Source organism: Pterocles gutturalis, unplaced genomic scaffold (assembly GCF_000699245.1).
Source record: "Pterocles gutturalis isolate BGI_N339 unplaced genomic scaffold, ASM69924v1 scaffold10009, whole genome shotgun sequence".
Classification (NCBI taxonomy): Eukaryota; Metazoa; Chordata; class Aves; order Pterocliformes; family Pteroclidae; genus Pterocles; species Pterocles gutturalis.
This window is the reverse complement of record NW_010128376.1, coordinates 150,544-164,073: the sequence shown is the minus strand read 5'-3', so window position 1 is coordinate 164,073 and position 13,530 is coordinate 150,544. Positions and strand designations below refer to the sequence as shown.

Sequence of the window (13,530 nt, the reverse complement as noted above, 5' to 3'; positions counted from 1 at the left end):
ACTTGTGTAGGTGCTAATCCCACCTCCTGATATATAATGGATAGAGCAGAGAACTATGGGGAAAAAGATTTCATTTTTTTTTTGCTTCTTCTGATGCCAAGTGTGACGGGGCTTGGGCAAGTCATCTCAGTTGGTGAATTTCTGAAGATGTGCTCAGAACCAGCCAATCGTTCCTGCTAATCGAAGGACAGCTAATGTTTAGGGAAGTGCACAGTGATAGGGGCTCAGTTACTAGTTCTTTATGCAGGGCCATGCCCTTCAGGCACAGGAAAGCTTTGTCTCAAACTGCTGGTGCAGGCTTCTTTCAGAAGTGAACAGCATGTAAAGCATAGCTTTGCAAAGGCCTTTCATGTTTCTTAGGGCCTTGATGTGTTTGTCAGAGCTGCTGATCATTAGAAGTGGTGATGCTCATTGCTGGAGGAGCCAGCGCCTCGAAGGGCACACCAGGTTCAACCCCAGTGCTTGGTACCTGGGCTGGGTACCCTTTGCTCCCTGCTACTTGAGGGTGACAGTCAGGTAACAAGTCAAGGTGACTTTTTAGGTCCATTTGCACAGCCTAAGTTCCACCTTAGTCCTTGGCGTTGGTGTTTCTCCTTGGCTGCTTCTGGGCCTTCAGTGTACATCAGCAACAGGGAACCCATGGTTCGGACATGGATATATATGTCATTTAGGCTATCCAAATCTTCACCCTGCTTGATGACAAGCTGTTGACCCTTTAGTTCCTTGGATTTTCCTGTGGCTGTTCTTTCTTCAGTCAGGGACTGTTTTTCCTCATTATTCCCCAGTGCACTTAGCTGACTACTGGCAACCAGCAGCTCACAGTGATGAAGGTTGAGAGAGACTGCCAAAGTACAAATTGTTGCCAGGCTCAGTTATTAAACCTGTAGGATTATGTAGTCTGACTAATCCACAAGTAATCCCTGTCCTTCTGCTGCAGGCTTACCGATACCTCACCCCGTATACCCCCATCTGCATTGCAAAAGCTGTGAAGAATGTGTTGGAAACAGAAGGCATGAGAAGAGCACATGTAAGTGAAGCCTTGAGAGCCTCCTTGCACATGGCAAGAGGTTTGCTTTACGTTTAGTGAAAGAAATTGCATTTTCCTTTCCATTCTAGTGTTTTGGATTAAAAAGCAAATAAGAATTCAGATGGCAAGAGAAAAATGGTTTTCTCTCAGTTGAAGCAGTTTTTTTGCTTGTTTAGCATTCCCTTGGAGTGAAGAACAACATTTGTAATAGTATGAGGAACCAACCTTGCTTTGTTGGAAGACCATGCAGACTTGAGAAGTGTTGTTTAGAGTATGGGCCCTCAAAGGGATGTTCTCTTGCCTTTGCTAGTTCTGTTGTCTTTCTCAGTGGAGTCTTCAAATTGTTATCACTTGAATAAACACAGCCCAAAGAACACAGAGAAATTCTTCAACGCATGGTGCAAAACATAGGCCAAGATGTTCAGAAGCATCCAGTGTCCTCAGAGCACTCCGTTTTTGTGTCATCGTCATGACACTCTGGAAATGAGGCTGATTTCCCAGGGGGCTTCATATTTTCAAGCAAAGAACCTGCCTGGGAAACAGGTTCATGGTCGGGCTAAAGTTTTCTCTAGTTTATTTCCTGTTAATTTTCAAGCAGCAGTTTTCACACTAGGAGAAATGTGCCATTTAAAGCAGGGCTGGCAATTCTGGACTTTACCATATTTTCTGCTAGCTTCTTGGAACTGCTGCTTTCATTTCAGTGCTTTTCTTTCCCTGTTAGTTAAGGGGAAGTAAAAATACTTGTACTGAGCAGAAACACTTTGTCACCTGCCACCTGAGGACAAAATTATGCTTTGCTCTTGTACAGTTGTCTCCTGCTTCTTGCCCCTGTATGCTGCAAGTGTGTAGAAAAAAGGAATTAAAACAATGGTCTTCAGGCAAGAGAGAAGCTAGAAGCTGTGTGACAGAGACTATGGTGCTGAAGGGCGTGTTCCCCTGTCACATCACCAGATGTGTCATGTGGTTACTTTCCACGATCTGAAATGCAAGATCTTTTGTGTTGAAGCAAAAGAGACTTGAAAGTCATGTGTGGGGTAAAGCCAGTGTTTGTGGGTAATTCTTCACAGTAAGTTACTTCCCAGCAGCAAACCTTTATTTAACATTTATTTAATTGTCAAGATATATTTCCAGTGCTTGTGTTAATTATAGGATGCAGAACCTGGAAAGACCTCTTAGATCATCTCTTATTTTGTGTTTCTGAAACTTCCAAGTTGAATTCTTTTGCATCAAAACCTGTTTATACTGAGGCTTGATAAATCTTTTTTTCTTCTAAAGTTCCTTTTCTTGTGCCTATCTTAACACAGATTAAAGATGCCGTTGCCCTGTGTGAGCTCTTTAACTGGCTGGAGAAAGAGGTAGTGTATTAATTTTTTTTTTTTTAACTTGGAGATTTTATTGCTATGTAAAATTCTTCATTAGCATAAACTTTTTGATAGTCTTTGTAGTGCCTTTGCTAAAAGTGGGGGAACAGTTGGGCTTTTGTCTGTTTTTTTGGGGGGGAATTTCAATCATACTTTCGTCCAAGGCTGAATTAACTTTTTTGAAAACATATTCCCATTCATTTTACACAGACCAAAGCCAGAGCAGGTGAGAAATGACCCCAACAGGCATAATATAGTGTTAATACTGTCTTGTGCGGGTTTGGTAGTGTAAATCATGAAATAGTGTCCAGTTTGGTACAATACTTTGCAATTATTCTCATGATAATCAGTGTTGTCTGTCAGTATGGACAGTTTTGGCTTTTATGCAGTCATGCCCATGTGCAGTGAAAATAGGATAAAGACAAATTACTTGTGTTTTCTCTGGGTTAGAAGTACACATGAAGGTGCAGAGTGCCAGGTTTTACACAGCAACTTACTGAGCTGTGCTCCTTCTGTCCTACTGTGTGTCTGAGTCCATTGACCTTACCTATGGAAATAGCTTTATGACTTCCAGAAGGTGCCTTTTTACATGTCTGAGTACCTCAAGAAGTCTTCCTCAGGGGTTATGAAACTTAGCTCTTGCTCCCCTTTGCCTCTTGTCCAGTCCTGGGGAAGTTGTGCCACAGGTTTTAATTTATCAAGTGCCTAAAGTAAAATTTGATGTCCTTCGTTTTTTCTGCAACTGCTTCCATTTCTGATTTAAAAGCATAAAAAATATGCTAATACTGTGGGCTGTTGGAGAGACCTGTTTAAGCTTAGTGTAACCTGTCTGTGAAGAGATGTTGCTGTGTGAGATGTTACCTCTGTACCTGTCCCAGTGAAGTTAATAGCGCACTAACTGCTCCCTAGTCAGAGTTCAGCAGTCCTGTTGTGACCGTCTCTGCTTCCTGCTTCTCACATGCCCTGCATGATATTGCTAGGTTTGTCATTGCTGAGGAATGAGGACAGAAAACCTGGAAAGAAGCCACTTCAAAACTGGGTTTCATAATGCACAGACGAGGCCTAGTGCTTAAGCATATAGCATTTTCTTTGTTTGTTGGTGTACTAACTCAGCCTACATCTTTGTCCACTAGGTTCCAAAGGGAACAGTAACAGAAATAATTGCTGCAGACAAAGCAGAGGAGTTTCGCAGGTAACAAGTAAATCCCCTGTGAGGATGTTTTCTGGGTAGTGTTTTTATCCTTTTTTTTTTATTTTATTCTTTAGAAATCCAGCTCACTCACAGATACATTTTACCTGAGGACAAACCTTTACTACCGGATTTCTTTGAACACTTGAAAGAATTGGGGAAGAATTGGGTCTCTTGGGAGATACAAGTCCCAGCCCGCTGGATCCTATCTGCTTTCCTTTTGAGATAGCAATGAGGAGTGCTGCAGGTTAGGACACTGAAGTATGAGACAGTTGCTTTCTTACCAGAGAGGAATTGATGTAAGAATTAGATTTCCTCCTCTTCTGATGGAGAATGAGCACCGTTTGTACTGAGAGATCTCCCATGTGTACATCAATAGGACCTCTAAAAATGCCTTTGAGTAAATAAGTAACAAAGAAGAAATTGTTCAGGACATCTCTTCCCTGGGAGGTCTGGGTGGTGAGTTCTCTGCTTGTACGGAAAGGGTAGAGATGGAAAGCAGGTTTCCACATGGTTGGGAGGATAGGGTTTTGATCTGTGCAATTCCCCTACCCAAGTGTGCTTGCCCAAATGGCTTTCAAGGCTCAGGGGAAGGCTGACGTGATGTGAAATTGAGGATGGGGCTCTCCAGGTGCCCCAGGTGCCTGGAGTGCTCCTTTTGGTTGTTCTGTAGTGATCACCATATTTTCTTTCAGCCAACAGAAAGACTTTGTGGAATTGAGTTTCGCTACCATATCAAGCACAGGTCCAAATGGAGCCATCATTCACTACAAGTAAGAGGAACATAGCTTCTCCTTTCATCCTTCAGCAAATATAGTTGGAATGAGCTGTCTAGCTTCTTCGTGGAGTCACAACGGAGTACTCCAGGGAGATGTAGTCACTGTTGATTGCCATCTTGCTTTATCCACCAGAGCTTCTGCAGTTACTAAATGAAGATCTCTCCCTGCTGGCAGCATGCATGTATTATGATGCTGATCTGCTCAGGGGCCAAAGAAAAGGGTTATTTTGGGGGTAGAAGTCTGGGAAGGATGAGTATGAAGTGCATACTGTTCTGAAATATGTCCAGGAACTGATGTTGAGGGTTTTGCTGGAGGCAACAAAGCTACTCTCTGTACTGTGGTGCCATTTACTGTAGACAAATACACTCCTCACTGTGATCCCTGGCTCAGCGTGTGTGGGATTTCCATCACTGCCACAAGAAATCAGAGGCAGAGGTGACACATCCAAGCTTGTACTTCATATGGTTTCTGGACTGCAGGTGTGGGCTGGAGACCTTAAAACTGTGTAACAAAAAACTTTGTGTTTAACTGAACAGGCCAGTTCCTGAGACCAACAGAACGCTGTCTGTGAATGAGATCTACCTCCTGGACTCAGGAGCACAGTACAAGTGAGTGGGATGAATGGTGATGAACCGCTGCGTTTTCTGCTACCAGTGACCACCTGCAGGGTCAGCTCACAGTTGCAGTGATTAGCATGGCGATGTGTAGCTTTGAGTGCGATGCCATTTCACAGAGAGCCTGCATTGTAGCCCCTCTGGAGGGAGCGTGTGGGGATTCTGAATATAGCCAAGTGCATCAGTCAGTGAGTGACTGCAGGCTCAGGACAGCAGACTAGGGCTGCTGACAAGCCTTGTCTGGGGTGGGGGATGAGATCTAAAAGTACAGTTCCTGTCTGGGTCCCATTACCAGCGTGGTGGTAGCTGTGCTCTAGCTGGTGGTGCATGTTTCTGTCTGTTGCGGCTCTGCTTACCTGGCACGTTGGTGTTAGAGCTGCAGGAAACAGGAGCAGGCCTGACTGCCCGGTTTAGCCTTGGGCTGCCTACACAGCCGCCTGCACAGGTGAGTGAGGCACCTGCCCTGCCAGGATCTGCCCTGTGGGCAGATTGGACTGATGTTGAGGTCAGAACAAGGTGGGGCAAAGGAGCAGGACAGCCCTGCCCGGTGGTGTTCCCTGCCTTTCCAGAGAGAGACTCAGAGGCAGGGTTTCTCATCCCAGTGGCCACTTGGGTCTCAGGTGTGGTTTTGGGAAGACGTCATGTCTGTTGACTCACTCAGTGCTGTTTTGACAGTGCCATTCAGTGGCCTCAGTCTCTGCAGCTGTTTACTGTGGAACTCTTGACTCCATGGAAAATGAAAGAAGTGGCGTTTTTAACCAGTGTAAATAGAAGTGGCTTGTTCAGAAAGATGCCGGACAGGCCTGGCTGCTTTTTTGAGATGAGCTTTGTCTTTCAAGCTGTGCCTTTTTGTTATGTCAGTCAGGAAGGGATTTGAAAAAGAACTATACAGACATCCTTTGATAAGATTTTTACAAGGAGATCTTTTTTCCTCCCCTCTGATGGCCTAATTAACAATTTCCGTAGTGCCACTAAGAAAAGCAGCCCTTTGAATACAATATAAGCTGGACATCAATGGCACTTACCACAGCACTGCGACAGGGATCACCACTTGTCCCTGCTGAGAAGTTAAACCGTGAGTTCTTTGTGACCACGGCCTGTGTGTGCTGGGGAAGAGCTTAGGAACAGGAGTGAGTGTTTCAAAGGGAACTCATTGTTTCAAGAGCCTCTTCTTTTGACAGCAGGCTTAAAATTATATTTGTAGAAAGAACTTAGAGACAGTTTCTGTCATCTTATCCAAATGCTGGGTAACTTCTAGAAGTCTTAGCAGAAGACATCCTGAGGACAGAAGGGACAACTATACTCCCTTACACTTCTCTTTCCTGAGCTGGTAGCTATCATTTGTGCATAAGTATATATTTTTAAGCTGCTAATGAATTATCTTCCATACAAATAGACTAAATTTGGCCTTCTCTGTTCTGTTCTCAATGGGCACGTACCAGTTGCTAAACCTCAAATTAGTGTCATTTTTATAAGCAGTTTAGATTCTAATTTGCAAAGAGTTTTGGGATGCTCATGCATGAAAGATAACATTTTGAATTGTAAATCATTGTTGCTACATCTGGGACGTGTGTTCAGGACTTTTTGACGTTAGGAGCTGTTACGTCATCAGTCTTGTCTAGCACAGAGCAGATGACTTTACCCAATTATGAGTTGGATTGGTTTGCTGCAGTGTTACTGGGTTTTCTGTGCTTTCTCATTTTGATCTTTCTTTTTCCCCCATCCCTTTGCTTCCTGCATATTTGTTTGTCCCTGAAGAGATGGTACAACAGATGTAACCAGGACAATGCATTTTGGCACACCATCAGCCTATGAAAAGGTAAGTTGGCATCTCAGTGGGGTTTGTGATCTGACCCTTATTATTAGAGATACTTAAACAAATTATTAATGTGCCCTATTGCTATATAGTGAAAGTGCTCTATCAAGTATCATTTATTTAATAATGTGACAGCATTTTGATAAAGACTGAAAAGGAGGCTGTCAGACTTCAGACTTCCAAAATATAAACTAAGGGATGTAGAGAATGATACCTTTCTTAAAATGCACACCTCTCATCTGCAAAGTGACATATCTCCTCTAAGAAATAATAAAATCAGTGAGCTGAGAATAAATATGACTGGCTTGTCCAACATGGGAGTTAGAGGGGTTTAATTTAGTGCAAAGCTCAGTATCTAATGCAAAGTTGCAGTAGTGGTTTGTGTCTAGTGTACCATATCAAAAAACAGTCTCAGACTTATTTGAGAAGGTCTGTGTTGGAAATTCAGAAGTGCAACTTTGTTTATTTTAAATTGCTTCTTTAATTAAAACTAATTTCATCGTTATGGTTCACTCAGTGATGAAAATATGCTGTAGGGTATGCTCAGGAAGTAAAACTACAGCCACAAAGAAAATCAGTCATGTAGGTCAGGTGAATCCTGCTGCTAAACCTGCAGTCTGAGTTTGTGACGCACTCTCCATAACTAGTGGAGAAAGATTTTCAGAGTAATTTGAACTCTTTCTGCTTATGGTTTACTTTGGCATTGTGAGCTATAGGAGAGCATGCACAGGTCTTTCCAGATCCTCTGCAATTTGCTACAAGATGCAGTCTTTCTTTCCATTCATGGACACAATTTTGCCTCTCCCTGTTTACTTACGGCACACATTTCTTTGACAGGAATGCTTCACCTATGTTCTGAAGGGACATATAGCTGTGAGTGCAGCCATCTTCCCAAATGGAACCAAAGGTAGGTTGGTGAGTTGGAGTGTTTTGACCACAGCAGTGACCTCTGAAGAACCATTAGGTGGTCTGAAAGCAGTGGTGTGGTTGAGAAGTCCAAATGTTTTAGGCAGATGTTGATGTAACTGTCTGTGTCTGTTTCCATCATAATATTTTGGATTTTGGATTACTGATGCCTTCTCTCTTGGCATCAAGCAGTGCTGAAAATTCTGAAGGGGGAAGTCTGAAGGGTGTTCAAAGTGCTCTGGTTCTAGGGTGGTAGTGACTTTCATCAATCAATGGAATTCTGACACATCTGTGGCCTTTCTGTGTTTGGAGGTTGTCTTTGTGCTTTACTCATGATCCTATAAAAGCGAGAGGTCACTTTCCAGCTTCAAAAGGACTGTCTAATTCTCTTCCAGTCAGTGTGGAATCTCTTTTATCAGTGAGCAATGTGGGAAAATGACACACAAAGGAGCTGTTTTGATTTTGTGCAGGAGAAGCTGTGACATACCTTCACCCCTGGTGAATTTGTTGCAGAGCTATTTTGTCCCTGATCAGACACCTTACACAAAGATGTCTTTTTTTAGAGTTTTCTCCAGTTTGTATTCTTGGGTAGGTGAGGAAGAAGCAGCTACTTAGTGATACATGGTACCCCCAACTGAAATTGGAGGGTGTCTGAACTTGGACGTATGGGCTTGGTGTTCACATGCAGGCAATGGAAATTCTCTGCATTCTGGTTGAAACAATCTGAAATGACTGGCCATCCAGGCAAGAAGTCTGGCTGATTAGTTCACCAGATACAATTGGCAGGTCTTCTGCTTTGAGTTCACTTAGAACACCTACCTTTAAGAAAGGTGCTGAATTCTCCATGGGACATTTAGCCACTAGATTCGTTGCTGAAAACCCCAGTGCAGCAAGCAGCAATGTAATGTTTCTGTTACAGACCATCTTCTGAAGAGCTATGTAACAGGAGAGAGAAAGGAGCTCTTCAGTTGAGAAAGGGCTTGAATGTCAGACTTGCCAAATCTGCCCTGTAACTTTTAACAATCCAGTGACTTGCTTTCTTTGGTTGGTGGTTGTTTTTTCTGAGGGGCTTGGGGTGGGGATGGCTTTTTTGCATGTTTTCCAGGTTTGAACCTTCAGTGTGATTAGCAGCATCTCTGAGAGAGCCGGACTTGATCAAATTTTCTCTGTGTGTCTGTCTCTTCCCCTTGGCCTGCAGGTCACCTTCTAGATTCCTTTGCCCGCTCTGCCTTGTGGGACTGTGGTTTGGATTACCTGCACGGGACAGGACATGGAGTTGGCTCTTTCCTAAATGTACATGAGGGTCCTTGCGGCATTAGCTACAAAACCTTTGCAGATGAGCCCTTGGAGGCTGGAATGATCGTCTCTGATGGTATTTAGCATTGGTGATTCTCTCTGGTTGCTGGGGGAAGGACCAGGCTCTTTAAGATGCAGAGGGAATAAATCTGACGGTGGTGTAAATGAAGGGTGGGATCACAAGCTCTGAACCTCTTTGCTCAGTTTATTTTAATTGTCGTTTAAGCTCTCTAGGTAAAGACCCTCATTTTAGCTCTTTCACCTTCCATAATGCATCTTTGCAGTCGGGTGCTGCAGGCCTGCTTCCTGCTTTCTGCGGTGCAAACCTCAGCAGATCTGTGCTGCTGACCAGACCAGCTCTGGCACGCTGCCTCCCATTCTGCAGTGGAAGGGCTGGCTACAGTACAAGGTGGACACCAAGCTCTCAGGAGCTAATCCTGTCTTTGCTATGGGCTATTTGAGGCAGCTGTTAAATCTTTACATGCCTTATTCTTCCAGTAGTAAATTAACAGCCTGCTGGGGTTTGCTGAGAGCCTTACATTCCCTCAGGGCTGCAAAGCCCTCTCAGGGAGTCAGAGGAGCACTCTTTAAAATAAGTGTTTTGGGGAAGGGATTACTCACCTGTCTTTCTTAAAGACATTAATATTTTCAGAGTTTCTTGTATTTGGAAGACATGTACTCTGTGCCGTCTCTTGACTTGCAAGGAGACTCTGAGCTCGAGGGCTGTCTGTCTTGTTCCTCCTCTCTTTGAGAACTTTTGCTGTCACCTTGCTCGGGGCTTCTGTGTGGATTAAGTAGAGGCAGAAATTTGTTTGCCTCTGTGGATGCCTGATGTCAAGATTGCTTAGTGACTTCAGTGGACTACAGTCATGGAGGGGAAGTTTAGCCATAGGGAATAAGCATTTGCACAGTGTGTCTATGTGGCTTAGTTAATTACTGTCTGTTTCTGCAGAGCCTGGGTATTATGAAGATGGGTCCTTTGGGATCCGAATAGAAAATGTCGTCCTTGTGATCCCTGCTGAAACCAAGGTGAATGACCTGCTCAAGATGCACCTTTCTCCATGACTCTCTGGTTATAAAACTTAAAGTACTGGAACTTGAGGTGGGACCATGCTGCAGACAGTTGAATCCTACTCAAGATTCCTAGTCTCCAAAATCTCGCTTTGGTGAAGACTGGTTCTAAGTCTCCCTTGCTATTGGGGGCCCAGAAGACAGTTCTGCTTCTGCAGTGTTTCCATAGATTGAAATGTGTATGTGAGAGTTGTTTTAAAATGTTTTCTGTCTGGATGTCAAAGACCAGAAAGCATCTTTATTCAGCCCCTTGGAGTAATTGCTGTAGAGTTGGTTGATCTTCTCCAGTTGGAATTTCCTTCTCTGATAGAGTCCTCAGGGGCAGTACAAACAAAACGACATACAGATTTTGACATTATACTTAGCAGCCTGGCTGGGTTATGCTTTTAGAAATGCCAAACTGTAAATGACCATATAGTCATCAAGCTGAGTCCTGTTAAATAGTGACCTGAGACATGGCCTTTAAAAAGCGACCATGAAAGAAATAACTAAGGTTTATATTGAGATTCTTTGCTTGAGCTGTAAGAGAAAGGTTACGCTAAGTTTCTAGCCTCTCATCTGAATGTTACATGGGTCGTTCTGTAGCGATGACATGAGCTGAGGAGTGTGATCTGGCTAGAACTCTTTCTAGAAATTTACAGCCCCATTTGTCTTTCTGCTGCAGTACAATTTCAAAAACAGAGGGAGCCTGACTTTTGAACCCTTGACCTTGGTTCCAATCCAGACGAAAATGATTGATGTTAATTTGCTGACACAAAAAGAGGTAAGTGAATCAGTAGGTTTGCATTGCCTTCTTTGCACTAGACCAGCTTGTTCTGTTCAGCAATCTGACTTAATTTTAAACTTGATCCAGCTTTGAGTGGGAGGGTGGACTAGATGAGCTCTCCAGAGCTCCTTCCAATCTAAATTATTCTATGATGGAAGGCAGCGAGGACCATTCCTGTTTTGGTAGTTCCTGTGATATGATTGCCACTATCATCTCTTCTCTTTTCCTACTCCTGCATTAATCTGCTTCTGTCAGACTATTGTGCTATCTCCCCACAGAGTTATACTAACGACTGTCTCATGTAGTTGTCTATATCTACTCGTGACCAATCCCATTCAGCCACACCACATTCTGCAGTACATGTGGACTCTGAGCAGATATCAATGGTATCTGCTCAGCATCATTTATTTCCTGAATAGCTTCATACTCTAAACTTTCTCTTTAGGTGTCCCACTACCTTCACCATGGCGTGTGTCATCCTTTTTTTCTACCATACTCTATTTTGCCTCAACTCATCTTCCTTTACTTAGTGATAACCCTGTTTGCATTTCCTTTTTCTGGAGACAACTATGAGGAGTACTAAGATCTGTCAAGATCTTACCTGTTCAGATCAATAGGGCAACTCGTGTCTCAGGACTGCATTGTTCAGTTACAAATTTGTAAAGCTATTTACTAGACTGTGCCAAGGTAGCTGTTCTGACGTGTGGGAGGCAGTGATTTGCAGAGACTTTAAACACTTGTCAGCTGAAGTGAACCTTGGCTCCTCTGAAAACCTGGGATGAATTGCTTCAGTTCCTACCCTCACCAAATTTCCAAGTCCACTTCCATATATTAGAGGTCTGTCTTTTTGGGACAGGATCTCATCCCAGGCTAACAGCTCAGTCACAAAGAGCACAAGGGCCTACAAATGTCTTTGACTGTACACAACTTGTAAGGGCACCAACTCTTCTGTGTTTATGCTGAATGTCATGCCCCTCCCTTTCTCTAGTGTAACTGGGTGAATGACTACCATCAGAAGTGCAGGAAAGTAATTGGAGCAGAACTGGAGAGGCAAGGCCGACACGAAGCTCTTCAGTGGCTCATCCGGGAGACGGAGCCTCTCTTCAGAGTTCAGTAGCACCACGGTTGTCTTCGGTGTGTAGAACATCAGGACTGCTCAGTGTCACAATAATCTACGTCTTCTCCTGGTGGTGTCAAGGGCCAAGAACGTTCTTCAATAAACCTTTGAAATCGGGAGGGGGATTTCATATTGTGTTTCTCTCCCCCCAACTTGTGTGGGTAATGTGGGGGTGAGGAGGGTTACTGTCTGAACAATTTTATTTTTTTTTGTGGAGGGAGGGATTGAGAATAGAAAGCAAGCAAAATAAGCATGTTGCCTTTGAAACAGGGATGATCTTGAAATAATGGTTCTAAGAGTCACTACTGGAATATTTTATACTGTCTGGCTTTTCATGTGAAAACTCAGTATTTTTGCATACTTGGGTTCCAGTTGCTAAGATGCTACCCACACAGCAGGACTAATTACTGAATAAAAATTTCCAACATGCTGTTTGCTTTGTCTGTCTTCTCTTGCAGCCAATGATGTGTCGGGTTTGACAGCGTGAAGAAGGGCAAGGACCAGATAATTTCACCTTTATGTGGGCATCCAGCTCAGACAGTGAGGCAATATGTATGGTGCTGCCCTGTGCTAGGCGCTGGGCAGATGTTATGGAGGGGCCTGTCGAGAGCAGTCAGTTCTGCCTGTGCTTTGTGACAGATCGTGGAAGGGATGTGGCGACATTCAGCAGAGGTTTATGTGTGCAGAGCACCCAGGCCAGTGCTGCTTCTGTCTGTTTTTGTGACTTACTGAGTACTTGTATAACCCTTGGCAGTGCAGGATGTGTGGGCAGTATCCTGCAATTACATCTGTTCCTGGACACCAGGCAATTATTAAGTTAAAAAGAAATCCTTAATGCGTACAGTGGACAAAAGAAGGTCTGTACAACTTTGGTGCAAGCTCAGCCTGGCCTTTGGCTGCCAGGGACTGTGCCCTGGATTGCCAGGCAGTGCACAAAGACATCTAGTGGGTGAGCGAGTTACTACAAGTTAAACACAGGAGAGCTTTCCATCCCGGAGGGGAGTTCTCTCTCTGTGGTCTTCTGAAAAATCCCTGTGTGCAGGTGCATCAAAGCATTGTCTGTAATGTTACACAATGGGGTAAGAATATGTTCACTAAAAGAAGCAGTCATTCTTAACATTTGCACTGAAAGTGTTTTGATCCAGCTCAAGTTCAATATTAGATCTAAAAAGAACAATTGGGTAACAGCAACTCAAATTCCTGATATTTTAAAGAAATACTCTGTGCAAACGGAAATGTTCATGTACATAATTTTCTTTCCCCCTCTCCCCAAAAAAATCTGAGAGGGCAATACTAATCTCTGTTGGAGGGCATGAAATTATTACTTTCCTCACAAGTTCTGGAAATTGGAAGCATTATCATGTAGCCAAGCAGAAAAGGACCAAGAAGAGAAACAAAGTTGCCTGGCCTCCTAGCTATGTTATCTAAGAAGGTGATAAAGCAAAAGTGCAATAAGTGCTTTAAAGGGTGATTTTCACACCCCAGCCTCTGCAGATGGGTATAAGTATTTAAATATCACAGTGGTTTCCCACCACCACCTGAAGTATTATCTCTCATCTCAGCTGTGTCTATGGGACATCTGGCTCAC

At 43.6% G+C, this 13,530-nt stretch overlaps 1 protein-coding gene across 1 annotated transcript in view; it reads left to right on the top strand.

Annotated features, from left to right (window-relative positions):
* The window catches only part of XPNPEP1 (X-prolyl aminopeptidase (aminopeptidase P) 1, soluble), a 28,615-nt gene extending 16,382 nt beyond the window's left edge, over positions 1–12,233 (top strand). Inside the window, exons 9-19 of the mRNA XM_010079604.1 lie at positions 938–1,027; positions 2,332–2,382; positions 3,522–3,580; positions 4,273–4,350; positions 4,893–4,964; positions 6,729–6,789; positions 7,624–7,693; positions 8,891–9,064; positions 9,941–10,017; positions 10,724–10,822; positions 11,814–12,233. Of these exons, the coding sequence (XP_010077906.1) occupies positions 938–1,027; positions 2,332–2,382; positions 3,522–3,580; positions 4,273–4,350; positions 4,893–4,964; positions 6,729–6,789; positions 7,624–7,693; positions 8,891–9,064; positions 9,941–10,017; positions 10,724–10,822; positions 11,814–11,942 (960 nt within the window). The 3' untranslated portion in view covers positions 11,943–12,233. The remainder of the gene's footprint in view (positions 1–937; positions 1,028–2,331; positions 2,383–3,521; positions 3,581–4,272; positions 4,351–4,892; positions 4,965–6,728; positions 6,790–7,623; positions 7,694–8,890; positions 9,065–9,940; positions 10,018–10,723; positions 10,823–11,813) is intronic.
* Positions 12,234–13,530: the final 1,297 nt, after the last annotated feature.